The following is a 26811-nucleotide window of genomic DNA, read 5'->3' on the forward strand; positions in this document are numbered from 1 at the left end:
ATGGATCCAGGAACTGCGCTCAGCAATCTTGACCACAGTAGGAGTAGTCCACAGGACTTGGTAAGGACCTTCCCACTTAGGATGGTGCTGGTGTTTCTTCTTTATCACCTTCACAAGGACCCAGTCTGCAAGTTTCACAATCTCAGGTTTTGTTAGTGAGTTTCCTGGAACAAAACTACTAGTAGAAACTTCTTTGTGAGTTAATATCTTAGCCATATATTCTGCTAATGTACAACCAACTTCCTCCTCTATCCTTTTAAAGGATTTTAGCTGAGGTGACAGAAAAGATCTCCCGTATATGACTTCAAAAGGCTGTCAGCACTACCGATGTCCGTGTGACATACATATTTAGTACAACCAATAGGAAACAGTACAACCAATCTTTCCTGCTTCCTGCATGGTCTTTGTCAACCTATTTTTCAAGATCCCACTGTGTCCTTCAACCAGTCCGGCTGACTGAGGATGACAGGCACAGTGGTTTCCCAACTCAATTGACAATGTTTTAGGTAATAATAACATTACTTAGTTTACTATATATTTTCTGGAACCCCAAATCTGGGTATGACTTCCTTTAGAAGGGCCTTCGGTATCATTAATGCATCAGGGTGGACAGCTTCAATCCACCTGCTGAAAGCATCCATAATAACAAGGCTGGACTTTTTCCCTCACACTTGTTCAATAAAATCCATACAAATGTGTTGGAATAAGTATTCAGGGTGAGGACATTGTCCTCTCTTTGGTCTCAGATTCCCTTAGGAATTATTTTTTGCACAAGTAATGCAGATTAAACAAAAAATTTTAATAGTAAAGCCATACATCATAAATACGTAAGATATGACCTCTACCACCCCTCCTGTTGAGACATAGCTTATACCATGGCTCAATACTGTGACATACAGTGGGGAAAAAAAGTATTTAGTCAGTCAGCAATAGTGCAAGTTCCACCACTTAAAAAGATGAGAGGCGTCTGTAATTTACATCATAGGTAGACCTCAACTATGGGAGACAAACTGAGAAAAAAATCCAGAAAATCACATTGTCTGTTTTTTTTTTCATTTTATTTGCATATTATGGTGGAAAATAAGTATTTGGTCAGAAACAAAATTTCATCTCAATACTTTGTGATATATCCTTTGTTGGCAATGACAGAGGTCAAACGTTTTCTGTAAGTCTTCACAAGGTTGCCACACACTGTTGTTGGTATGTTGGCCCATTCCTCCATGCAGATCTCCTCTAGAGCAGTGATGTTTTTGGCTTTTCGCTTGGCAACACGGACTTTCAACTCCCTCCAAAGGTTTTCTATAGGGTTGAGATCTGGAGACTGGCTAGGCCACTCCAGGACCTTGAAATGCTTCTTACGAAGCCACTCCTTCGTTGCCCTGGCGGTGTGCTTTGGATCATTGTCATGTTGAAAGACCCAGCCATGTTTCATCTTCAATGCCCTTGCTGATGGAAGGAGGTTTGCACTCAAAATCTCACGATACATGGCCCCATTCATTCTTTCATGTACCCGGATCAGTCGTCCTGGCCCCTTTGCAGAGAAACAGCCCCAAAGCATGATGTTTCCACCACCATGCTTTACAGTAGGTATGGTGTTTGATGGATGCAACTCAGTATTCTTTTTCCTCCAAACACGACAAGTTGTGTTTCTACCAAACAGTTCCAGTTTGGTTTCATCAGACCATAGGACATTCTCCCAAAACTCCTCTGGATCATCCAAATGCTCTCTAGCAAACTTCAGACGGGCCCGGACATGTACAGGCTTAAGCAGTGGGACACGTCTGGCACTGCAGGATCTGAGTCCATGGTGGCGTAGTGTGTTACTTATGGTAGGCCTTGTTACATTGGTCCCAGCTCTCTGCAGTTCATTCACTAGGTCCCCCCGCGTGGTTCTGGGATTTTTGCTCACCGTTCTTGTGATCATTCTGACCCCACGGGGTGGGATTTTGCGTGGAGCACCAGATCGAGGGAGATTATCAGTGGTCTTGTATGTCTTCCATTTTCTAATTATTGCTCCCACAGTTGATTTCTTCACTCCAAGCTGGTTGGCTATTGCAGATTCAGTCTTCCCAGCCTGGTGCAGGGCTACAATTTTGTTTCTGGTGTCCTTTGACAGCTCTTTGGTCTTCACCATAGTGGAGTTTGGAGTCAGACTGTTTGAGGGTGTGCACAGGTGTCTTTTTATACTGATAACAAGTTTAAACAGGTGCCATTACTACAGGTAATGAGTGGAGGAAAGAGGAGACTCTTAAAGAAGAAGTTACAGGTCTGTGAGAGCCAGAAATGTTGATTGCTTGTTTCTGACCAAATACTTATTTTCCACCATAATATGCAAATAAAATGAAAAAAAAAACAGACAATGTGATTTTCTGGATTTTTTTTCTCAGTTTGTCTCCCATAGTTGAGGTCTACCTATGATGTAAGTTACAGACGCCTCTCATCTTTTTAAGTGGTGGAACTTGCACTATTGCTGACTGACTAAATACTTTTTTTCCCCACTGTATCTTAGGAGGTCACTGGGCAGTTTATACATATAGGTCATCTTTAAAGATAACCCCTTTGGTTACCAATTTGTTTTTATTCTTTTTTTAATGCCAATAGCATGTTATCCACATATAAGAGCATCTGGCTCCCTTCTGGTGACTCACATTGAGCTAGGTTAGCCAATTTTACCTGGAAAACAATAGTAGGTGATTCACAGTACCCTTGTGGGATTCCGGTGAATGTATACCTGCTCCCCTTATATGTGAGTACAAACCAAGCCTGGCTATCTGGATGTACCAGGATGCTGAAGACATCACTGTAAAGACTTTATGTTCCGGCCTCCAGTCATTCAGCAGAGTATGGAGGTCTGGCCCTGTGGGGGCTCTTGGAATCACAGCCTCGTTTACAGATGGGGGCGCCCTCCCTACTGGAAACAAGGTTCTGTTACAAGGTGAGCTGGACAGGGTATAATCACCTCTTTTATCAATCCCACATCTGCAGGTCATGAGGACCACAAAGATTCTGGGTATGTGGTCAATTCTTCTAATTCTAGGAAAGGATCAGCATTTCTCACTCATTCCCCTGCCTCGCTGCAGGTGGACACTGGGTTTAGAAATGGTGTTCCACTTTTTGTACTTGTGAACATGCCTGCAGTCTGGCACTGCAAAATAAGCCATCACTCAAATCCTCCCATTGTTACTTTCCTTACACTCCAACAAAATCAAGGAATTTCCATGATCTACCTTTACATCTGGAGAGGGAAACATGTGGCTCGGTGCCTCTAAAAAGCAAAAACAACAATTTAATTTGTTCTGACAGTTTACAACTGACGGCACAGTTCCCTTTATAATTCCAGTATATGGTGTGCAATGAACAATCTAGAGCATGGAAATTCTCATATTTTACATCAGGACCCCTGAAATACCTGTAGTACATGGTGCTGTGTAGTTCTTCAGGTGTGTGAACATCTACATTTGTGTACCTTTATCTATTGCTTCCTTGATTAAGGACTCAGTAACTGAGGATGGTCCTTCAGTTATTAGATCTAGACTGTAATAGTATCTAGATTCCCCATACCCCTGGAGCACCATTGTCTCAGCCATGGATTTCACCTATAGTCCGGCAGCAGTAGGAATTATTCCCAGGCTCAGGGCTTGCATCATATCCCTCCCACACAGTTGATATTATAATTTGTGTAATTGCACTTTTACCTGTGCTGAGGGCCCGGTGTTTCCACAGGCATAGACAATGGTTCCCTGTGTCTTACCACTTGCTCCTTTTACCACTATGCAGACAGCAGACAGTCCAATAGTCGGTATCTCTTCTGGAAGTACTAAGGTTCTAGTGCTCCTGAATCAACAAGAAATCAACAAGAAAAGTGACCTCATGGCTTCCCACAAGGACAGTTACTTCTGGAAATACAGTGTTTTATAAATGTATTTCTACTTTAGCCAAATTAAATATTTCCTCTCATTACACTTTTCCATTTCCTGTACCAAATTTTCACATTTTATGAAACTAAGTTTATCATAAAATACAACCCATCTGTCCGGGGACACATTCAGGGTCTCCTAGTGGCCCCTTCTTATCTCAAAACCACAACCACATTCCACAACAATCCTCATGCTAACAGCTTATCTCCCCACTTCAGGACTGTTTGCTCTGGGTGGTGCCTACTCCTAGTTTGTCAAGACTAAAAAGACAATGTCAGCGATATAGAATTTTTACTCTATTTGTTATAATATATAAGAGTTAGGCCTATAAGTTACCAATAAGGACACATTGCACATTTGATCTGAAGGCTGTTCTCTCTGGGTACTCGATGAAAAAGGACCATATCCTGCTTCATTCCAGGGATACCTTCTTGGTACAATCTTAATAACTTTCCAGCCATCAGATGAAATGGTCAGTAACAATCCTGCCCTACAATGAGGACAAGGTCTTAAAATATATATCTTTATGTCTATGGGATAAAGCCCCATAAGGATGTTACGTAAAATTCTTAAACACAAAAAGACAAAAAACAAAATAAGGACAATACACAATATAAACCCTGGAGCACAATGGATTTCTACCCACTTGCAAGAAGATTGACAAATATCAGTGAAATTCATAAGTCAACAAGAAGATAAAATAGCAACAATACAATTACTGTTACTAATATCCAGGATCTAAATAATCCTCACTGATTACACTATGTCCTAGGTATTTACCAGCTTGTATCTCTATATCTTGCCACCTAAGTCCAATGAAAGCCTGTAAGGGGTGAGTGTGACAACACAGTGTAACAAACAAGAAAGGTCCCCAAGGGCTATGGTCACTCTCATGGACTTTTAACTAACGTCACAGTGCAAACACACAAGGTACAACAGCTTCCACAGTTAGGGACTGGACATACACACATACACAGAGACATATAAGACAAGAGAGTAAAGTTCCCTCGTACTCCTATTCCTGAAGTGCTGAGATAAAGTCTAATGACACTGTCTCTTTTTATCCAGAGACATTCCCGTTCTTAATATCAGGTATTCAGAGCACCACAGGCGCGGACTCTCCTCAGTGATCATTATAAGATCTTAATCTGACTTTGTGTCCACTTTTTAAACGAGGAGGGTTCAGTCACTCTGTCTTATTAAAAGAAAAACATATAACATTACAACATAGAATATTCTCTATGGGGATCAGGTCGCGTGTACCTAGGTGATTTATATCACTATAATAACCTATGATTTGTCTCCAGTCCACAGATGACTGTTAACCATGCCTACTGGACTCCCTTATACACTCAGGATTTTATATTTAAATCCTCATACATTCACTCAAGATAACATTCAAGGAGTCTCATGAGTAATATAAAACATATATTTATGGCGTTTTAGTTCTATAATTTTAAAAGACAGACAAAACAGCACACTTACCAGAAAACAACATTCAACAAAGTACAGAAGACAAAACAGAATACCGGCAAAAATTCATCTTATACCGGCTTCCTTAACCCCTTAGTAGCCCATTTTTTAAAAAACAGCACCCCCTGACATATTGAAAACTGTCAGGTAGTTTATTAACCCTTCAGGTGATTTTCAGGAATTATTGCAAAGTGGTATAGCCGGATACAGCAAGTTGTCAGCTATAGTGGACAGCCGACAGCTGCTGGATCATCACCTGCACGGGGATGATATTCTCTTAAATCTCAGGTCAGTAAAAAGACATATTGGCTGTCATTAAGGGGTTAATCTAACAAGAATCTCCCTCGATTCTCCCATCTAGATCAATTTAACGTGCACACGGAGTTTTTTATTGCACAGTAGCCTTCTCACACTGGCTTTGTACCCATTCAAAAATAAAAATAAATAATAAAAAAAAAAAGATTATTGCTATTCAGTGGAATATCTTAAAAGAACAAACAAACCCCAATCACTATGGAGCTTCGCAACTTACAGGAGGTTTAATAACTCCAATTGCATGTAAACCTCCAACTTACAGGAGCCTCTCACAAACCCCAATTGGAAAAGTCCACAAGTTCCCTATTCAGTTCCTAAAATAACATTCATCCCATTCAAAAATAAAAAGATAAAGATTATTATTATTCTTCGGAATATTTTACAAGAACAAACAAACCCCATTCCTATGGAGCTTAGCAACAGGAGTTATTATAACTCCAATTGCATGCAAACTACCAACTTACAGGAGCCTCTCACAAACCCCAATTGGAAAAGTCTACAATCACAGTCCCCATTCAATTCCAAGAATAACATTCATACTGGATTAACAAGGTTACCGAATATAATGAAAATTATTAAATGTTCTTACCTGTATTCAGATACAGACGATTCCCAGAGATCCTTAGATTATACGGAATCCGTCACTTTCCCTCAGTCCGGGAAACTGATAATGCCCCTGTTGATGCCTAATGGCAAGGCGGAGGACTTGCTTAAGGAGTTCCAGACTCCCCCGTGCACGGTTTACAGTACTCACCGGTGAAGGAAAGGTGTTGGATTCCCGGCCAATGCACCAAATGTCAGGGATTTTTTTATGTTCCAATTAGAAATCGTCCAGACCTGAATAAGTAAGATGCTTCTTTAGTTGGACATGCCGGCATGGAGAGAGAATGACGGCCACACCAGGTGTGGGCAGTCCTCTGTCTAACTTCAATACATATTCTTAGAGTTTAAATAGCAGGAAAAGAAGGCGTTGAAAACACTACATTTGCAAGAAAAATAGTACATGCAATTAGAATAAGCGTAGCTGTTAACAATCCTTATCTACATTACCAGAGAAGTCACGCAAGATAAGGAAAGCCAGCTAACGTTCACAAAAAGTAACACCCAAAGGTAACACCCATATCTTCACAATACGTAAACTAAAAAGAGTTTCAAAGTCTAGGCAAAATAAATGGCATATGCAATCATGTGTATATATATATATACTCACACACATACACGTATGTATATATATATACACACACATAAAAGAAAGGACTTTATTACAATTTTTATAACACCGAACCTGGGGGTATACAGGTGTATATAGCGTACACAGGGTCTGCGACTGAAGTTGGGAGTATACAGGTGTATACAGTGTGAACAGGGGTCTGCGACCGAAGCTGGGGGTATACAGGTGTATACAGCATACACAGAGGTGTCTGCGACCGAAGCTGGGGGTATACAGGTGCATACAGTGTAGACAGAGGAGTCTGTGACCGAAGCTGGGGAGTTATGGGTGTATAGAGTGTAAACAGGGTTCTGCGACTAAAGCTGGGGGTATACATGTGTATACAGTGTACACAGGAGTCTGCAACTGAAGCTAGGGATATACGGGTGTTTATAGCCTACACACAGGGGTCTGCGACCGAAGCTGGGGTTGTACGGGTGTATACAGCATACACACAGGGGTCTGCAACCGAACCTGAGGGTATACGGTTGTATACAGCATACACACAGGGGTCTGCAACTGAACCTGGGGTATACAGGTGTATACAGAGTACACAGAGGGGGTCTGCAACTGAAGGTGGGGGAATACAGATGTATACAGCATACACAGAGGGGTCTCCAACCGAAGCTGGGGGTATACGGGTGTATACAGCGTACACAGAGGGGTCTGTGACTGAAGATGGGGTATACAGAGTACACAGATAGGTCGGCACAAATGTGGCTCCGCTCTGTACACCTCGTTCACACGCGGCTCCGCACCATACACCTCGTACACACGGCTCCGCTCTGTACACCTCGTACACACGCGGCTCCGCACCATACACCTCGTACACACGCGGGTCCGCTCCGTACACCTCGTACACACACGGCTCCGCTCCGTACACCTCGTACACACACGGCTCCGCTCCGTACACCTCGTACACACACGGCTCCGCTCCGTACACCTCGTACACACACGGCTCCGCTCCGTACACCTTGTACACACACGGCTCCGCTCCGTACACCTCGTACACACACAGCTCCGCTCCGTACACCTCGAACACACGCGGCTCCGCTCCGTACACCTCGTACACACGGCTCCGCTCCGTACACCTTGTACACACACGGCTCCGCTCCATACACCCTGTACACACACGGCTCCACTCCGTACACCTCGTACACACACAGCTCCGCTCCGTACACCTCGTACACACGCGGCTCCGCTCCGTACACCTCGTACACACACGGCTCTGCTCCATACACCTCGTACACACACGGCTCTGCTCCGTACACCTCATACACACACGGCTCTGCTCCGTAGACCTCATACACACACAGCTCCGCTCTGTACACCTCGTACACACGCGGCTCCGCTCCTTACACCTCGTACACAGGCGGCTCTGCTACATCCACCCTGTAAACCCCTCCTGACCCCACACATAAACTTCCCCTCATCCAGCACCATGACAACCAGCACAGCAGAGTCCTGCACACACTGAGGCCCCTGATCATGTGACCCCTGACTCCTCCCCTCCTGTGACCTCATCACAGGTCCTGTGCACAGAGCAGCCATATATGTGGAGTGCGGCTCTGCAGGTTCGGGGCTTCTGTGTGCTGGATATGGGTAGGTTATGTGGTGTCATTTGAGTACAGGGGCTCTTGGCTTATGATTGCTGCCATTATTATTTTTTCTGGTCACATGATTTTCTACTTGATGTGTGGCCCTTTTAGTGCTATTTATTCCATATAATATGGGTATTTAACCCTTCATTCTACCCCTCCTTTTTCCTCCAATTTTTTGCATATGATATATTGATTTTTAGCATCTGCACTTTACTATGTAGTGATTGAGATGATCTCGTTTGTCTCATGTTTCATACCCTCCGGTGCTTCCAGGTGATCCGCTGCCGCCTGCTCCTGTGTGTATCTGTTATTATAAGTTCTGATCTTCTATCTGTATTCACATCTATGTCCATCTTTAAATTGTCTTGGAATAGAGTCATTTGGACTTTTTTCTTGATTTCTTGTAATAGGATTAAAAATAACTCTCTGGTTTTTCCTGCATTACACAGAGCAGCTGTAGAAATCTCCGGCCTCGGGGGTCTCACCAGACTTCGCTCTTTTCTTGCAGGGGCCGCAGTGGATTTCATCCTGGATCCATAGAGCTGAATAGAGGAGCGATGTTCCTTCACTCTGATGGGAATTGATGGTGACGTTTCTCCAACGTCCACGTTACCGAGGAAATCCCCCCAGGACTGCAGCCGGTAAAGACCCTGATATCCACAGGTGTCCCCTCTAATTGGGGGAAAGGGATAGAAAAGCCTCTTATCCCGAGGGGAAACCCTGTACATCGAGACATCGGCCTCAGATGTCTCCTGTCCTGTTCTTCCAGAAAAGCCTCAGACTTCTGTGTGTGACTCAGAGCTGAGATCTAACGTGATAGAAGATTCCAGTGCGGGGAAGACGGGAAACCTTCATATAGACGGCCGGTGGGGATGGAGGCAGTGACCGACTCTGGCCACATCTGTCTCTAGAGCCGCAGTAGAAGATGAAGATGTCGTCCTCATCATGAAGGAGTTATTTCTCATGTCGCGTGTAATGAATATCTCCTGCAGTATTGCTAATGCCGATTCCAGTGTCGGTAATGAGACGAGAATTAGCGTTATGGAAGATGAGTCTATGAGGAACGTGTTCAGCTGCCGACTCCGAGGAGGAAACTGCTTGTTGTCTGTGGAATAAATATATAGGTTTTATTAGTAGATGTCAGGGAAGAAAACTAAACCCTGTAAGATAATAAATCTCCTCGTATGTTTCCCTTATTATCTCCAGTAATTGTATTATTACACAGGATTCTTATGTTACATCAGATCATCTTCTTCTCATTCAGGTCTCTACAATATCGGATCCTCTCAGTGAAGATCTTCTACAAAAGAGAATTTTCCTGATTTACCCATCAAGGATGGATATGGACAGAGACAAGATGGCGGAGAGGATACTACACCTCACCCTAGAGATCCTCTTCCTTCTCACTGGAGAGGTGAGAGATTCTGATGACATCACATTACATCATTCTTATCTATGGGAATAACAGATGGACAGAACTGGGGAGGTGAGGACTCTGGAAATGTCTATAGTGAGATTTATTAATGTGTCTCTCCATAACCAGGATTACACAGTGCTGAAGAAGACCTCTAGTGATCGCTGTCAGGACCCTGTGTCTGAGGGATGGGGAAGACCCCTGAGCCCAATCACGGGGCCTCCACCTCACCCCCTGATCCATGAGGACATCAATGACCTGAACATCCTAGAACTCATCTACAAGATGATTGAACTGCTGACTGGAGAGGTGACACTGCTGGGAATGCTGGGACATTATACAGTAACACTATGAAGGGATCGGGGGATGACGGTATCATTGTATGTGTCAGGTTCCTATAAGGAATCAGGATGTCGCTGTCTATTTCTCCATGGAGGAGTGGGAGTATTTAGAAGGACACAGAGATCTGTACAAGAACGTCATAATGGAGGTTCCCCAGCCCCTCACATCACCAGGTAATAGACAGGACTAAATGCGCACGGCCTATAATTATCTGTATGTAGAGAATGAATTCAGTCCCTGTATGTGTTTCCTCCAGATCTATCCAGTAAGAGGACAACACCAGAGAGATGTCCCCGTCCTCTTCTTCCACAGGACTGTAACCAAGAAGATCCCAATGCTCCTCAGGATCCTCAGGTAGATGGAGAGAAGGTGTCAGGAGATCTCCCCTATCATGTGTAGACAGCTGTGAAGGTCTTGTGCTCAGTCTTGTTTTATCCACCAGTATTATATCTATATATAAAACTGAATGTGTGTGTGTGTATCGCCAACCAATCACAAAGCATCTTTCATTTCACCAGAGCTGTTCAAAAGAAGTTGAGCTGTGATTGGCTGCTATGAGCAGCAGCAGTTTTCCTTGCAACCAATCACTAAGCATCTCTCATTTCACCAGAGCTGGTTAAAAGCAGCTGACCTGAGCTGGTTGATATGAGCAAGTTTTCCCACTTGACAACACCTCAGCAGACACTGACATGGTGGGAGAAATCTAGCATCCCCGGGAACATAAGCTCCCAGCCATTGTCTGCCCCCCAGAAAGGAGCAGAGAGCACGACAGAAATGAATCCCCCCCCTCCCTGCCCATATACCCATCACACATCCTCCGTCCCATAGGCACATCTTGCCTCTTAAAGGGATCATTGGTATGGAAGTTAGGGCAAATACATCCAGCGCTTCAGTTTTGAACCCAGGCCTCTCTTAAAGGGATCTCCGGTATGAACGTCATGGCAATTGCCTTCAAATGCTCTGGTACTGACCCCAGGCTCTCTTAAAGAGATCTCCTGTATGGAAGTTAGGGCAAATCCCTCAGCGCTCTGATTCTGACCCCAGGGTTCTATTAAAGGGATCATTGGTATGCAAGTCAGGGAAAATCTACTCAGCGCTCTGGTTTTGATCCCAGGATCTCTTAAAGGGATCCCCGGTATGGAAGATAGGGCAAATCCACTCAGCGCTCTGGTCCTGACCCAAGGCCCCTCTTAAAGGGATCCCTGGTAAGGAAGTGAGGTCAAATCCATCCAGCGCTTTGGTTCTGACCCCAGGCCTCTGTTCAAGGGATCACCGGTATGGAAGTTAGGGTAAATCCCTCAGCACTCTGATTCTAACCCCAGGCTTCTATTAAAGTGATCATTGGTATGGAAATTAGGGCAAATCCACTCTGCGCTTTGGTACTGACCCCAGGCCCCTCTTAAAGGGATCTATAGTATGGAAGTCAGGACAAATCCATCCAGCGCTTTGGTTCTGACCCCAGTCTTCTCTTAAAGGGATCTACTGTATGGAAGTTAGGGCAAATCCCTCCGCTCTGATTCTCACCACAGGCTTCTATTAAAGGGATCATTCGTATGGAAGTCAGGGCAAATCCACTCAGCGCTCTGGTTCTGATGCCAGGATGTTGGGAGATGTGGGATATTAGGGGTAGTAGTCCGGTGGCTCTGGCTGACGGGATGATGTGGGATATTAGGGGTAGTAGTCCGGTGGCTCTGGGTGACGGGATGATGTGGGGTATTAGGGGTAGTAGTCCGGTGGCTCTGGCTGACGGGATGATGTGGGATATTAGGGGTAGTAGTCCGGTGGTTCTGGCTGACGGGATGATGTGGGATATTAGTGGTAGTAGTCCGGTGCCTCTGGCTGACGGGATGATGTGGGATATTAGTGGTAGTTGTCCGGTGGCTCTCACTGATGGGATGATGTGGGATATTAGGGGTAGTAGTCCGGTGGCTCTGGCTGAAGGGATGATGTGGGATATTAGGGGTAGTAGTCCGGTGGCTCTGGCTGACGGGATGATGTGTGATATTAGTGGTAGTATTCCGGTGGCTCTGGCTGACGGGATGATGTGGGATATTAGGGGTAGTAGTCCGGTAGCTCTGGCTGACGGGATGATGTGGGATATTAGGGGTAGTAGTCCGGTAGCTCTGGCTGACGGGATGATGTGGGATATTAGGGGTAGTAGTCCGGTGGCTCTGGTTGATGGGATGATGTGGGATATTAGTGGTAGTAGTCCGGTGGTTCTGGCTGACGGGATGATGTGGGATATTAGGGGTAGTAGTCCGGTGGCTCTGGCTGACGGGATGATGTGGGATATTAGGGGGAGTAGTCCGGTGGCTGTGACAGGATGATGTGGGATATTAGGGGTAGTAGTCCGGTAGCTCAGGCTGATGGGATGATGTGGGATATTAGGGGTAGTAGTCCGGTGGCTCTGGCTGACGGGATGATGTCGGATATTAGGGGTAGTAGTCGGGTGGCTCTAGCTGACGGCATGATGTGGGTTATTAGGGGTAGTAGTCAGGTGGCTCTGGCTGACAGGATGATGTGGGATATTAGGGGTAGTAGTCCGGTGGCTCTGGCTGACGGGATGATGTGGGATATTAGGGGGAGTAGTCCGGCGGCTGTGACGGGATGATGTGGGATATTAGTGGTAGTAGTCCGGTGGCTCTGGCTGACGGGATGATGTGGGATATTAGGGGTAGTAGTCCGGTGGCTCTGGCTGACGGGATGATGTGGGATATTAGGGGTAGTAGTCAGGTGGCTCTGGCTGACGGGGTGATGTGAGATATTAAGGGTAGTAGTCCGATGGCTCTGGCTGACGGGAAGATGTGGGATATTAGGGGTAGTAGTCCGGTGGCTCTGGCTGACGGGATGATGTGGGATATTAGGGGTAGTAGTCAGGTGGCTCTGGCTGACGGGATGATGTGGGATATTAGGGGGAGTAGTCCGGTGGCTCTGGCTGACGGGACGATGTGGGATATTAGGGGTAGTAGTCCGGTGGCTCTGGATTATGGGATGATGTGGGATATTAACGTGAATGTGGCTAAGCGGAGTGGGCGGGGCTATACACTCAGCTTTATATGTAGAGATAGTTATAACAAATTATAATGATTACATCTAACTTTACTTAGTTACTATGCCCGGGCAGCTAGTGTTTTATACTTGTGTAATGACAACAGTGGAGATGGCAGGATTAGAGCTGATCATAGATGGGACTTCTCCATCTGTCTGTGACTTTTACAATATTTGTTTCAGGGTGAAGATCTGACCCATATTAATACTACAGAGACATATATGTAAAATAATAAGTCTCCTCATATGTTTCCCTTATTATCTCCAGCAATTGTATCATTACACCGGATTCTTATGATGTTACATCGGATCATCTTCTTCTCATTCAGGTCTCTACAATATCGGATCCTCTCAGTGAAGATCTTCTACAAAAGAGAATTTTCCTGATTTACCCATCAAGGATGGATATGGACAGAGACAAGATAGCGGAGAGGATGTTACACCTCACCCTAGAGATCCTCTTCCGTCTCACTGGAGAGGTGAGAGATTCTGATGATGTCACATTACATCATTCTTATCTATGGGAATAACAGATGGACAGAACTGGAGAGGTGAGGACTCTGGAAATGTCTGTAGTGAGATTTATTAATGTGTCTCTCCATAACCAGGATTACACAGTGGTGAAGAAGACCTCTAGTGATCCCTGTCAAGACCCTGTGTCTGAGGGATGGGGAAGACCCCTGAGCCCAATCACGGGGCCTCCACTTCACCCCCTGATCCATGAGGACATCAATGACCAGAAGATCCTAGAACTCATCTACAAGATGATTGAGCTGCTGACTGGAGAGGTGACACTGCTGGGAATGCTGGGACATTATACAGTAACACTATGAAGGGATCGGGGGATGACGGTATCATTGTATGTGTCAGGTTCCTATAAGGTGTCAGGATGTCGCTGTCTATTTCTCCATGGAGGAGTTGGATTACTTAGAAGGACACAGAGATCTGTACAAGAACATCATAATGGAGGTTCCCCAGCCCCTCACATCACCAGGTAATAGACAGGACTAAATGCGCACGGCCTATAATTATCTGTATGTAGAGAATGAATTCAGTCCCTGTATGTGTTTCCTCCAGATCTCTCCAGTAAGAGGTCAACACCAGAGAGATGTCCCCGTCCTCTTCTTCCACAGGACTGTAAACAAGAAGATCCCAGTGCTCCTCAGGATCATCAGGTAGATGGAGAGAAGGTGTCAGGAGATCTCCCCTATGATGTGTAGATGGCTGTGAAGGTCTTGTGCTCAGTCTTGTTTTATCCACCAGTATTATATGTTTTATACTTGTGTAATGAGAACGGTGGAGATGGCAGGATTAGAGCTGATCATAGATGGGACTTTTCCATCTGTCAGTGACTTTTACAATATTTGTTTCAGGGTGAAGATCTGACCCATATTTATACTACAGAGACATATGTGAGGGGTGATGAGTGGTGTAAAGAGGAGATTCCCACATATGACTACCCAGGTGAGTATGTCGAGGTAGCTATTTAGGGAGGGCTAATTAACCTTTCACGGTTGAGCCAGTGATGTCCAAATTATTGCAGTGTTGCTAACAACTCAAATGACCACACGGAGACGGGGGTCTCTGTACGGGAGGATCGAGGCAGATCACTAAGCCCCTTTATTTTAGTCACATATTTTATAATCTTTTGCTTAATTATGCAAGGTTCTCAAGTACCAATAGCATCATTTCACTTTATAAGCCAATAATATTGCAAGAAAACCGGAAACTACATATATATCCGTCATAGAAAGTAGTATAATGGCATATTCTTCAGAGTTTTACACCCCCGCCTCCCTTATCTTTGCACCTGATGAGAACAGTCTGGTTTCATGACAGCCCTTGCCAATTACAAAAATGAAGAAACAAAACCTTCAGAGAATGGACAAAATGAAACTTCAGCTCTGATTTTAGTATTAACCCTTCACATTCCCCCCTAGATAAATTTTTTTTAAACACATATGCAGCATCAGAGGTGCTATCCCAAGCTAACAGCTTGAGGGGTACTGGTCTTTACATGGCTGATGCCGTGTTATCAGTCATGGCTGTCGCGGCGCACCCATCCCCCCTGTATACTGCAGTTCATGAATAACAATTTTTGATGACGGTGGTGGGGATCTTTTTTAGGTAGGCATGTGCTTGGCTTCAACATCTTCATCAAGTAGCCTTTTGAGATCGGTGTAGAGAAGAGCAGGGGCAACAACACTTTTGGTATCATCATTAGCTGTCTTAGTGTAGAATTTCCTAATATATACAGAAATACACCAAAGAACAAGTTTTAGTATCACATATACAACAAGGATACAAGCAGCAATGTGTAACAAGCTTTGTAAGATCCCAGTTATCCAGCCCCCTATTCCCTTAAATCAATTGGCTAGATTGAGAAAGGAGAAAGTGTCTGACCACCAACTGTCCCTATTACAATCATTGTCTTTATCGTATTGATCTCTGAGTCATTGAGTATCTTCTAACTTTAACTCTTAACTTCTACCAATAATAATATGGAAAATGCGGGAAAACCAAAACATTATGCCCCTTCATTTGCAATTGGCTTGTTGGGTGATGAGGAGGACTTGATAGGGACCGTCATACAAGGGTTCTAGTCTGTGGTTTCTGACATGCCTTTTCATGACTACCAAATCACCAGGTTTCAGGTTATAACAGGTGTCGGTTTCTGCTGAATCTGGAAAAAAGAAAAGAAAACTAGAACATAGGTGTTAGTAAGATGTTTACTAAGCTGAATAACACATTGAACAGCACGGTCAGTTTCTTCTGATAACTTCTGGAACCCCATATCTGCATATAACTTCCATCACCAGTTTCTTCGCTGTGGTCTTTGCAGTCATGTTGGTAACAGGGAATGCTTCCGGCCAACTGGAGAACCTGGGGCCCAGTAGAATTTTTGCACCAGTGCGAGGGCCTCATTCTTTCCTCAATGTGTAGGTCCATGTGCCCATATGGCAATAGCAGGGTACATCCGCTTAGGGAGACACACGAGTTGGTCCTTTTTCCAGAGACCATTATCCATTCGTTCCCCATCAGTCTTCCATTGCTTCACCTCTTCCTTTGGAGACATTCTCTGCATCGTCATTAAGCGGTCTGACAGAAAACTTCAGTCTGTTGTAGATCATCAGGTTCTTGTAGAGTCAATGCTTCTTGTAACTGTTTACGCTGAGAGCGTGTGGTCACCATAGTTGGTGTGGTTGGTTCAACGGGTAAGAGAGCGGCGGCTTTTGCTTGCATATCCGCAAACGCGTTGCCAACAGTCTGTGGACTGGTCCTAGGACCGTGCGCCTTAACTTTGATAATAGCCACCTGAGTAGGTAATTTGATCGAGTCCATGAGGGTTTTAACAGCTTCAGCATTTTTCACTAGGGTTCCAGCAGTAGTAATAAACCCTCGATTGGTCCATAGAGCCCCAAAATCGTGAGCAATACCAAATGCATACCGTGAGTCCGTGTATATATCAACCCGTCTGTTCTTGGCCAAAGTACATGCAGTAGACAGAGCCTGGAGTTCTGCTTCTTGTGCTGACTGTGAGGGCGGGAGTGCAGCTGTGTGCACTACAGTGTCCTCTGTGGTAACAGCATATCTCGTGTGCAATCTACCAAACCCATCAGCATATCTTGAACCATCCGTGTATAACACCAGATCAGGATTTGGGAGTGAATTCTCACTGACATTTGGTGGAGTAGCTGTTTCTTCTATCAGAAATTGGGAACAATCATATTGGAGGTAATCCTCATCACTGCCATCTTTCCTTATAGTTCATTATGCGTCTTTCAAGGCATTGTAAAGAGGATGCATTATGCGGGATGCATCCGGTATCCACTGACAACAATAAGTGCATAGTCCAAGAAAAAGGAGTTCAGTTTCATCTTTTGGGAAAGGAAGGGAGCTGACAGCTATTTTTCTTTCTTCTGCGAGGTGTCTGACACCCTGAAGGAGACAGTGACCCAAGAATATCACTTGACCAAGGCAGAACTGAAGTCTCGAGGCCGAAACCCGACAGTTCAGTGCTGCCAGATACTTAAGGAGGCTAACAGTGGCAACAATGGCAAAAGACACCTGCTCATATTTTTTTGCAAACTGGTTGGGACTGTTTTGGGCCCCTTGTGGCATAACTGTCCATGTTAACTGTTGGCCCTGCTAAGTGAATGCAAATACAGTGAGGAAAAAAAGTATTTAGTCAGTCAGCAATAGTGCAAGTTCCACCACTTAAAAAGATGAGAGGCGTCTGTAATTTACATCATAGGTAGACCTCAACTATGGGAGACAAACTGAGAAAAAAAAATCCAGAAAATCACATTGTCTGGTTTTTTTTCATTTTATTTGCATATCGTCTTTGAATCATAAGACTAACAGTATCTGATCCTTCGCACAATTCCAAACTTTTCTTTTTCTTCCACAGAAACATAATTCTTTCCTTTAGAGCTAAATACCCTGACTTAAATTGTGCACAGATCTGGCGGCCGTTTCAGTCTCTGTTCCACCGGGTCAATAATCCCCCTCTGGGATTGCCCAAAATTTGCGGTACTCAGTGAAAGGAGGAGGGCGTCTCAGACTATCCCTCCGGACACCTCTGGTTATATATATCTTTCTATATATACCTGAGTTACGTATCCTACCCATCTTCGATCACATCACCACCCCCAATACTAATAATGATCGGGAATTTCAGGATATTTTGACTATAAAGAGAGTCACAATCACTGGTCAATCCGGGGTGTCCGTCCCTTATGAGGTACGGTTCGAGCACTGGGCCCCCAACGGGACTACACCTCTATATGATTTCACCCATGAATCACCCCACCAGGGGATAAACCTCAGATCCTCTTTGCAGCAACAAGCACAGGAAAACCACACCAAGGGTCAGTCTGAACAGTATAACTGCCAACTTACTGTGGTTGTCGTGGGGCGTGATCAGTCCCAATTTTCCAGCACCTGTGTCCGCTCCGAGGGTCCTTTGTGTTGTTGTCCTCCGGGGGCAGAGGCGTCCCTGTTCGGGGGCCCCACGTTGCGCACCAAGCTGTCGAGGTAGCTATTTAGAGAGGGCTAATTAACCCTTCACGGTTGAGCCAGTGATGTCCAAATTATTGCAGTGTTGTTAGCAACTCAAATGACCACACGGAGATGGGGGTCTCTGTACAGGAGGATCGAGGCAGATCACTAAGCCCCTTTATTTTAGTCACATATTTTATAATCTTTTGCTTAATTATGCAAGGTTCTCAAGTACCAATAGCATCATTTCACTTTATAAGCCAATAATATTGCAAGAAAACCGGAAACTACATATATGTCCATCATAGAAAGTAGTATAATGGCATATTCTTCAGAGTTTTACACCCCCGGTTCCCTTATCTTTCACCTGATGGGAACAGTCTGGTTTCATGACAACCCTTGCCAATTACAAAAATTTATCTTACAGCAACAAAAATGAAGAAACGAAACCTTCAGAGAATGGACAAAACGAAACTTCAGCTGTGATTTTAGTATTAACCCTTCACAAGTAGTAACCACTGAATACAGAGAAGTCACAGATTCCTCTCAGTCACCGGCTGTGGCTGCTTTATCGGTGGTGTAGTCCGGCCCTATTACCATGATCACCATTTTGCCTCTAGACCACAACATTCTCCTCCACCTAAAACTGTTCACATGACTTTGGGCATTGAAAGCCCTTTTCTATAATAATAATAATAATAATACTTTATTTTTATATAGCGCTAACATATTCTGCAGCGCTTTACAGTTTGCACATATTTTCATCACTGTCCCTGATGGGGCTCACAATCTAAATTCCCTATCAGTATGTTTTTTGGAGTGTGGGAGGAAACCGGAGTGCCCGGAGGAAACCCACGCAAACACGGGGAGAACATACAAACTCCTTGCAGATGTTGTCCTTGGTGGACTCGAACCCAGGACTCCAGCGCTGCAAGGCTTCAGCGCTAACCACTGAGCCACCGTGCTGCCCATATAGAACTTACGACCTGGAGGATCCACCTACCCCCTGGGATTAGGAGACACTGACTGTTACCTGCCCAGATCTGTAACTATAAAGCCAAATGACAGCGTACGTAGAATGTGCTGACAAGTTAGAAAATCACTTGAAGAAAAATATGCTGGGCCTGTAAGAGAAAGCGGAGGGTAATGATGCTGTTGGCTTCCTAGATCCCTGAGATCTTATCGGATGAATCTTCTCTCCCTTCTGTGCTGCTGAATGTCTCATGGTCCCTACAAGACCAGGTCCAGTCTTTCTGGCCAAACTTCCCTTTTATGATCGACAACAGTAAATGTGCAGTGAGGCCAAGTGTGAATTTCTGTACAATAACAGAGTTTCCCTTTTTCCTGACTTTTCAATTTGTGTTAAAACTACCGTATTTTTCTGACTATAAGATGCACTTTTTTCCTTAAAAAATATGGAGGAAAATGGAGGGTGCGTCTTATAGTCCGGATGCATCGGCTCTGGATGTGGTGGGGAGGTGGGGAATGGAATCGGCGGAGCAGCGGGTCACAGGAGGCTGGAGCTGGTGGCTGCGACTAACTCCTGTTCCCGCTGCTAAAGAGAAATGAATATTCACTGCATTCCACTCCCATGGGCTTGGAGGGCAATGAATATTCATTTCTCTTTAATAATAGTATCTTGATATGATTAGCCTCCAACCCCGGTCCTGGTATGCATGGCCCCATCCTTATAATTGACCCACATCCCCATCCCCATCCTGGTATGCATGGCCGCATCTGAAAAGGTTAAAAAACAAACCATTACACTTACCTACCCCACTCTCCCTCGCAGCGTCCTGCTCCAGTGCCAGCAACTGCTATATGCTTGTAAGCAGCGCATGGCAGGGACGTCATGTGCTGCTCACAAGCAGAGCACAGCTGCCAGGACTGTGTACGCAAAGGGCAGTGAGTATTCTTTGCTCTTCAGTACGGCGCAGTGTCAGCCACCGGCTTCCTGCTGCTACCTGCGGTCACGTGTGCCACTACTTAAGAGAAATTAATATTTGTGAATACTCACTGTTCTCAGCGCTGCTTACAAGCATAAAGCAGTTGCTGGCACCGGAGCAGGATGCTGCAAGGGAGCGCCGGGTAGGAAAGTGCAATGTTTTGGGTTTTTTATGTTTTCTGTTGGGGCCATGCATAGCAGGACGAGATGGGGCCATGCATACCAGGACGAGATGGGGGCCCTGAATACCAGGATAGGGATGGGTCCATGCATACCAGGATAGGGATGATGGGACCATGCATACCAGGATAGGGATGGGACCATCCATACTAGGATGAGATGGGGACCCTGCATACCAGGGTAGGGATGGGGCCATGCATACCAGGATAAGGATGAGGTGGCCATGCATACCAGGATAGGGATGAGGGGGCCATACATACCAGGATAGGGATGAGGGGGCCATGTGTATCAGAATGGGGAGGAGGGGGCCATGCATACCAGGTTGGGCTGGAGGGGGCCATGCATATCAGGGTGGGGAGGAGGGGGCCATGCATATCAGGGTGGGGAGGAGGGGGCCATGCATACCAGGGTAGGGATGAGGGGGCCATGCATACCAGGATGGGGATGAGGTCATGCATACCAGGGTAGGGATGAGGGGGCCATGGATACCAGGATAGGGATGAGATGGCCATGTGTATCAGAATGGGAAGGAGGGGGCACTGCATACCAGGATAGGGATGACGGATCCATGCATACCAGGATAGGGATGAGGGGGCCATGTGTATCAGAATGAGGATGAGGGGGCCATATATACCAGGATAGGGGATATTAAGTACAGAATTGACCACATTTTTTGCTTCAATTTTTTTTCCTAATTTCCTCTAAAACCTAGGTGCGTCTTATAGTCCAAAAAATACAGTAATTTCAAGGAGGATTGTGATAATCTACAGGACAAACATTCCACCTGTGCCATGATAGATCTCTAAGCTGTGCGTGGCTGATGGCTGTAATATACATTTATTCCCGCCTGCAGGAGATGTGTTGACTCCAGCCCTGGTTTCATAGATTTACTAAACGTCATGAATTCCATTATCTTTTCCAGCCAAAGGATTTCAGATTACTGCACAATCTCTCCTGAAATGGGGGCACTAATACTTTCTCTACTCTTCCGGTCAGCTCTAGTTTAGTGTTCTCCCCTTGTACATACGTTGTTGTTGGGGATGTAACATATTTTTTTTTATCTATGTCTTTTTTTTACCTGTTCCTTCTGTATGATAGTTTGATTGTGGTGGGATCGGCCTTCCTGCCTAATGTGAGTCTGTAACTCTCTGATAGTCTTCAAAAAATCTCTCCATTGCCTCTTCCAAATGCCTAAGATCTAAATTTAAAGTGCCCCTGTCAGCAGGATTGTGCTCAGTAACCTACAGACACTGTCAGGTCAGCGCCGTTATACTGATTACATTGATACCTGGTGATGAAATCCGTCTTGTGGTTGTTGTTTAATCTTTATTTGTAGTTTTCAGTTAAAGAGATTCTCGTGCTCTGGGGCGGGGCTGTGGGCGGGGCTTTATGTGGTGCTCTGATTGCATATTCATCTGTATTGGCTTATGACAGGTCGCTGATCCCTCACTGACCTGCCCCCCATTATTACATAATGCATATAATAGTGTTGATATTATTGGTGATAATGCCTATAATATTGTGGCTATTGTGAGGCTTAGAAAGAAATTACATCCAGCAAAATGACACCGGCGATGGCGACGCCTGCACAGTAGCATCTATAAGTAAGAGATAGAGGCTACTGCACAGGGGCCGCTGGTGACATTTTGCTGGATGTAATTTTTTTTCTAAGCCTCACAATTGCCACAATATTATAGGCATTATCACCAATAATATCAATGCTATTATATGTATTATGTAATAATGGGGGGCAGGTCAGTGAGGGATCAGCGACCTGTCACAAGCCAATACAGATGAATATGTAATCAGCACACCTCATAAAGCCCCGCCCACAGGCCACCACAGCCCCGCCCCAGAGCACGAGAATCTCATTAACGGAAAGCTACAAATAAAGATTTCATCACCAGGTATCAAAGTAAGACACCTATCCATAACTAATCCTATAGTTATATGATAAATAAAGATGCAGCCAGAATAAAGTCTTTTATTAGAAATAAAGCAAAACACAGGGCAAGTGGGAAGAGCCGGGCAAAGCACCAGAATTGGCGCATCTAATAGATGTGCCTTTTCTGGGCAGCTGCAGGCTGCTATTTTTAGGCTGGGGGGTCAATATCCATGACCCATTACAAGCCTGAGAATACCAGCCCCCAACTGTCAGCTTTAGCAAGGCTGGTTGTCAAAAATGGGGGGACTCCATGCCATGTTTTTAAATTATTTCTTTATATAATTAAAAAAAACAGTGTGAGGACCCCTCTATTCTTGATAACCAGCCTTGCTGAAGCTGACAGCTGAGGGTTGCAGCCCCCAGTTGTCAGTTTTGCCAGACTGGTTATAGAAAATACAGGGGAACCCACACCGTTTTTTTCATTCATTTATTTAGTTATAACGCAGGCAGTGGGTGAGGAATACTCCCATCATCCGCTCCTGCTGTCACTGTTCTTGGCAGCAGCAGGTGTAGGTTGATGGGAGTAATAGTCCCAAACGCCCGCACCTACTATCATCATTCTCACTTTAATATAACTCTCATCATTCTCCCTGCCGGCAGAGTAGAGGAGAATGATGAGAGCGTCTTCAGCACCCGCCACCGGGGAACAGAGATTAATGTAGCGCTACTTCCCTGCCGGCCGTCCATGTGGTACGGATGCTGACATAGTTGTCACACGTGTGCCACGAGTATTACACACATGGACATCTCCGGTACCGGAAATATCAGGACGTGTGAAACCGGCCTTATACACAGTTCTCTTTAAATGATATATTTCTTCTTGAAACTCATCTGACAGAAAATATTTGACCTTACGATAGTATAGATTGTGAAGTCTCCGAGACCCATACGCTAATTACACCAGAGAGGTTTCACCACTAGTTTCTCATTTATTATTGATGAAGACTGTGGAGTTTGATCATTTTAGTAGTTCCTAATCAGGCCCCATTATTAATATCTAACGTGTGTCACTTTATGTGGTGGTAAGTTTGGAATTCTTCACAAAGGATAATAGAAAACAAATGGATCTTACAAATTATTTTCCAGCTTCGCACTGTACCCTATATACGATTGTACGCTACTGTCTGGGCACATGGCAGTGTTCAGAAGGGAAGGAGCGCCATTTAGCTATATGAATGCAGATCTAGCTGGAATAGTTTGCAGACACAATGTATTGGGAGCACTGTTCATAGTCACCTGGCAGCTCAAAAGATGTCCACCATGAACATGCTTGGCTCTATCTTCTCTGCTTCCCATATCCCAAGGATTGCCTTCCTCATCGCCCTTTAACACCCTTACATGGAATCTGGACTTACACTGGGACCCCTAGGCTTGGACCATGGCGTTACCTGCTATTTTGTGGTGTTAGATGGCAAGAAAAATAGTCAGGTAGCTGGGTCAGAACCAGAAGGACAGAATCAGAAGACACAAGAGTAGTCAGTAAACGGGCCACGGTCACAGCAGGAAACAAATACACAAGCCACAAGCTGAGCACAGAGGACTGAACCAGAGGAGAACAGCGCTGTATCTGGCAGATTCCGGCCATGTGCTTTGCGCTTTAGTAGGGTGTGGTACTTTCCAATTGGCTGAAGTAGGGAGCAGATTACTCCAGCTGGACAGCAGGAACAGATCCCAGATGAGATTGGACACACCATATGCAGAAGCCCTAATATAACTAAATGACAGAAAACCAGAATAGTCGAAATCCTCAGAAAGTAATTCCATGTTATTAATTAATTCACTGAGGGTTATAATCCTTAGGAGGAGTGAATATTTTGACTCCACAGCCACTTTCCGGAAATTAATCCGCAGTGGATGTTGGAGAGTGAAAATTACACATTTGCCATTTTCTTACCCAGCACATAGTGCCCAGATTGTGCTCCAGGAGACACCGCAAATTAAGTGGGTTCTTCTCACTATAATATTGCTAAATACAGGGATCCTAAATGTTGTTTGCGCACACTGCAAGACTCCGAAGTGAGAGTGGATTTTGCTGGATTAGTTTATGGAAACCTTGTTGCTTTTCAACAGCCTTTGAGCCACTAATAGTGTGGGAACCTCTGGTTTTCTATTGACAGATGATGGACCTGAGTTGGGACTTGTTTTTGTGAGATGAGAATTGGTATTATTTTCACCTACATAACATTGATTGGTTTCTTTTTATTCGATATTTGAGAGGCAGAATGAACAAACAGTTGAACACTGCACACTACTGGTTCATCCAACAAAGTTTTCTATTAGAGTGTGAACTGTCATTGTCTTGGTAAATAATTAAAGCTTTTACATAGCTTGCCATTTTTATGGACAGTTTAAGTAGAAATGCTCAAAATTATAAAACTCAGTGATATTTTATTAAAAAATAATTGTTTTTATCTTAGCAGATGACTGTAGCAGGAGATCAGAGGGACGGATGACATCGTCAATTTTTAAATCTGATGATCTTGAGATGCTACAAGATACAACTAAAGTGAATGCTATTACTCCAGATATACCATCATCCATTTACAGCAAAGATATGTCATCTGATCCTATGAAACAGGTCCCATCTTCTGATTCATTACCGATTACTAAGGAAAATCAAAGTCACAAAAGAGGCATTAAAAAACAAACTGCTCCTAAAGCAAAGAAGTCATTTTCATGTTCAGAATGTGGGAAATGTTTTACATGGAAATCACATTTTATTATTCACCAGAGAATTCATACAGGGGAGAAGCCTTTTTACTGTTCAGAATGTGGAAAAAATTTTGCACTTAAATCACATTTTGTTAGGCACCAGAGAACTCACACAGGGGAGAAGCCTTTTTACTGTTCAGAATGTGGGAAATATTTTGCACAGAAATCACATTTTGTTAGACACCAGAGAGCTCACACAGGGGAGAAGCCTTTTTCCTGTTCAGAATGTGGGAAATGTTTTAACAATAAATCAGATTGTGTTAAGCACCAGAGAATCCACACAGGGGAGAAGCCTTTTTTCTGTTCAGAATGTGGGAAATGTTTTAACACTAAATCAGATTGTGTTAAGCACCAGAGAATCCACACAGGAGAGAAGCCATTTTCATGTTTAGAATGTGGGAAATGTTTTGGACACAAATCACGTTTTCTTTCCCACAAGAGAACTCACACAGGGGAGAAGCCTTTTTCATGTTCAGAATGTGGGAAATGTTTTAGGAATAAATCAGATTGTGTTATGCACCATAGAACTCACACAGGGGAGAAGCCTTTTTCATGTTCAGAATGTGGGAAATGTTTTGCACATAAATCACATTTTGTTACCCATCAAAGAATTCACACAGGGGAGAAACCCTTTTCTTGTTCAGAATGTGGGAAATATTTTGCACAGAAAGCACATTTTGTTGTCCACCAGAGAATTCACACAAGGGAGAAGCCTTTTCCCTGTTCAGAATGTGGGAAATGTTTTAACACTAAATCAGATTGTGTTAAGCACCAGAGAATCCACACAGGGGAGAAACCTTTTTCATGTTCAGAATGTGGGAAATGTTTTAATACTAAATCACATTGTGTTAGGCATCAGAGAACTCACACAGGAGAGAAACCTTTTTCATGTTTAAAATGTGGGAAATATTTTGCACAGAAATCACGTTTTCTTATCCACCAGAGAACTCACACAGAGGAGAAGCCTTCTTCCAGTTCAGAATGTGGGAAATATTTTAACCAGAAAGCGCTTCTTGAACGCCATCAGAGCAGTCACACAGAGGAAAAGCCATTTTCATTTCCTTAATGTGGGAAATATTTTACTTGGAAATCAACTGTTAATAAACATCTTAGATGTCACTTAGCGGAGTATACTTTTATATGTTTATAATGTTAGAATAGTTTTAACCAAAATTGCACCTTCTTAAATGGGTTGTCTCTTGTCATTCCTCATGTTTGCTGATGAAAGGAAAAAACTTAACCTTATTTATTGCAAATGTAAAACTATACCCATAATTCACCCCCTGAAGGTTAGTTGGAAAGTGACTAATAGAAAAAACATGTACCCCACATCTCAGTATATAGGGTGAGGTGACATTTACACACTCACTCTCCAAGCCTCTCATTTCTACAGGTTTCATCGTCCTCACCAAAGACGACTCATCAGGAGACTATGTAATATTGACCTTTATTCAAGCGAGACTAAACGAAAAAAAATAAAATAAAATCATGTATCATGTTATTCGAAACAGTCAGAAAACTAGCCCCATATTGGCAGATCCCAAACATCAAACTATATACTTCGGAAGTTTATAAGCCACTCCAGTGTCAGGAATAGATAGTATGAATTTGAATTTACCAAATGGCTGCAATGAAACAAAGAGTGAAAAATTTAAAGGGGTCTGAATACTTTCCATACCCACTGTATCAGTAAAAATAACTCCTCTTT

The 26811-nt window shown here is 44.1% G+C and overlaps 1 protein-coding gene across 1 annotated transcript; it reads left to right on the top strand.

Moving 5' to 3' along the window:
• On the top strand, positions 1–26293 carry LOC141082430 (uncharacterized). The gene is made up of 10 exons (XM_073566373.1): positions 1–60; positions 10060–10239; positions 10322–10445; positions 10529–10626; positions 13650–13799; positions 13929–14108; positions 14191–14314; positions 14398–14495; positions 14694–14784; positions 24812–26293. The coding sequence occupies exons 1-10, from the start codon at positions 1–3 to the stop codon at positions 26167–26169; spliced, it is 2463 nt and encodes an 820-aa protein (XP_073422474.1). The 3' UTR covers positions 26170–26293.
• The last annotated feature ends 518 nt before the right edge of the window (positions 26294–26811 follow it).

This window comes from Dendrobates tinctorius, unplaced genomic scaffold (genome assembly GCF_039654945.1).
Source record: "Dendrobates tinctorius isolate UK_male_01 unplaced genomic scaffold, ASM3965494v1 ptg000017l, whole genome shotgun sequence".
In the NCBI taxonomy this organism is placed as follows: domain Eukaryota; kingdom Metazoa; phylum Chordata; class Amphibia; order Anura; family Dendrobatidae; genus Dendrobates; species Dendrobates tinctorius.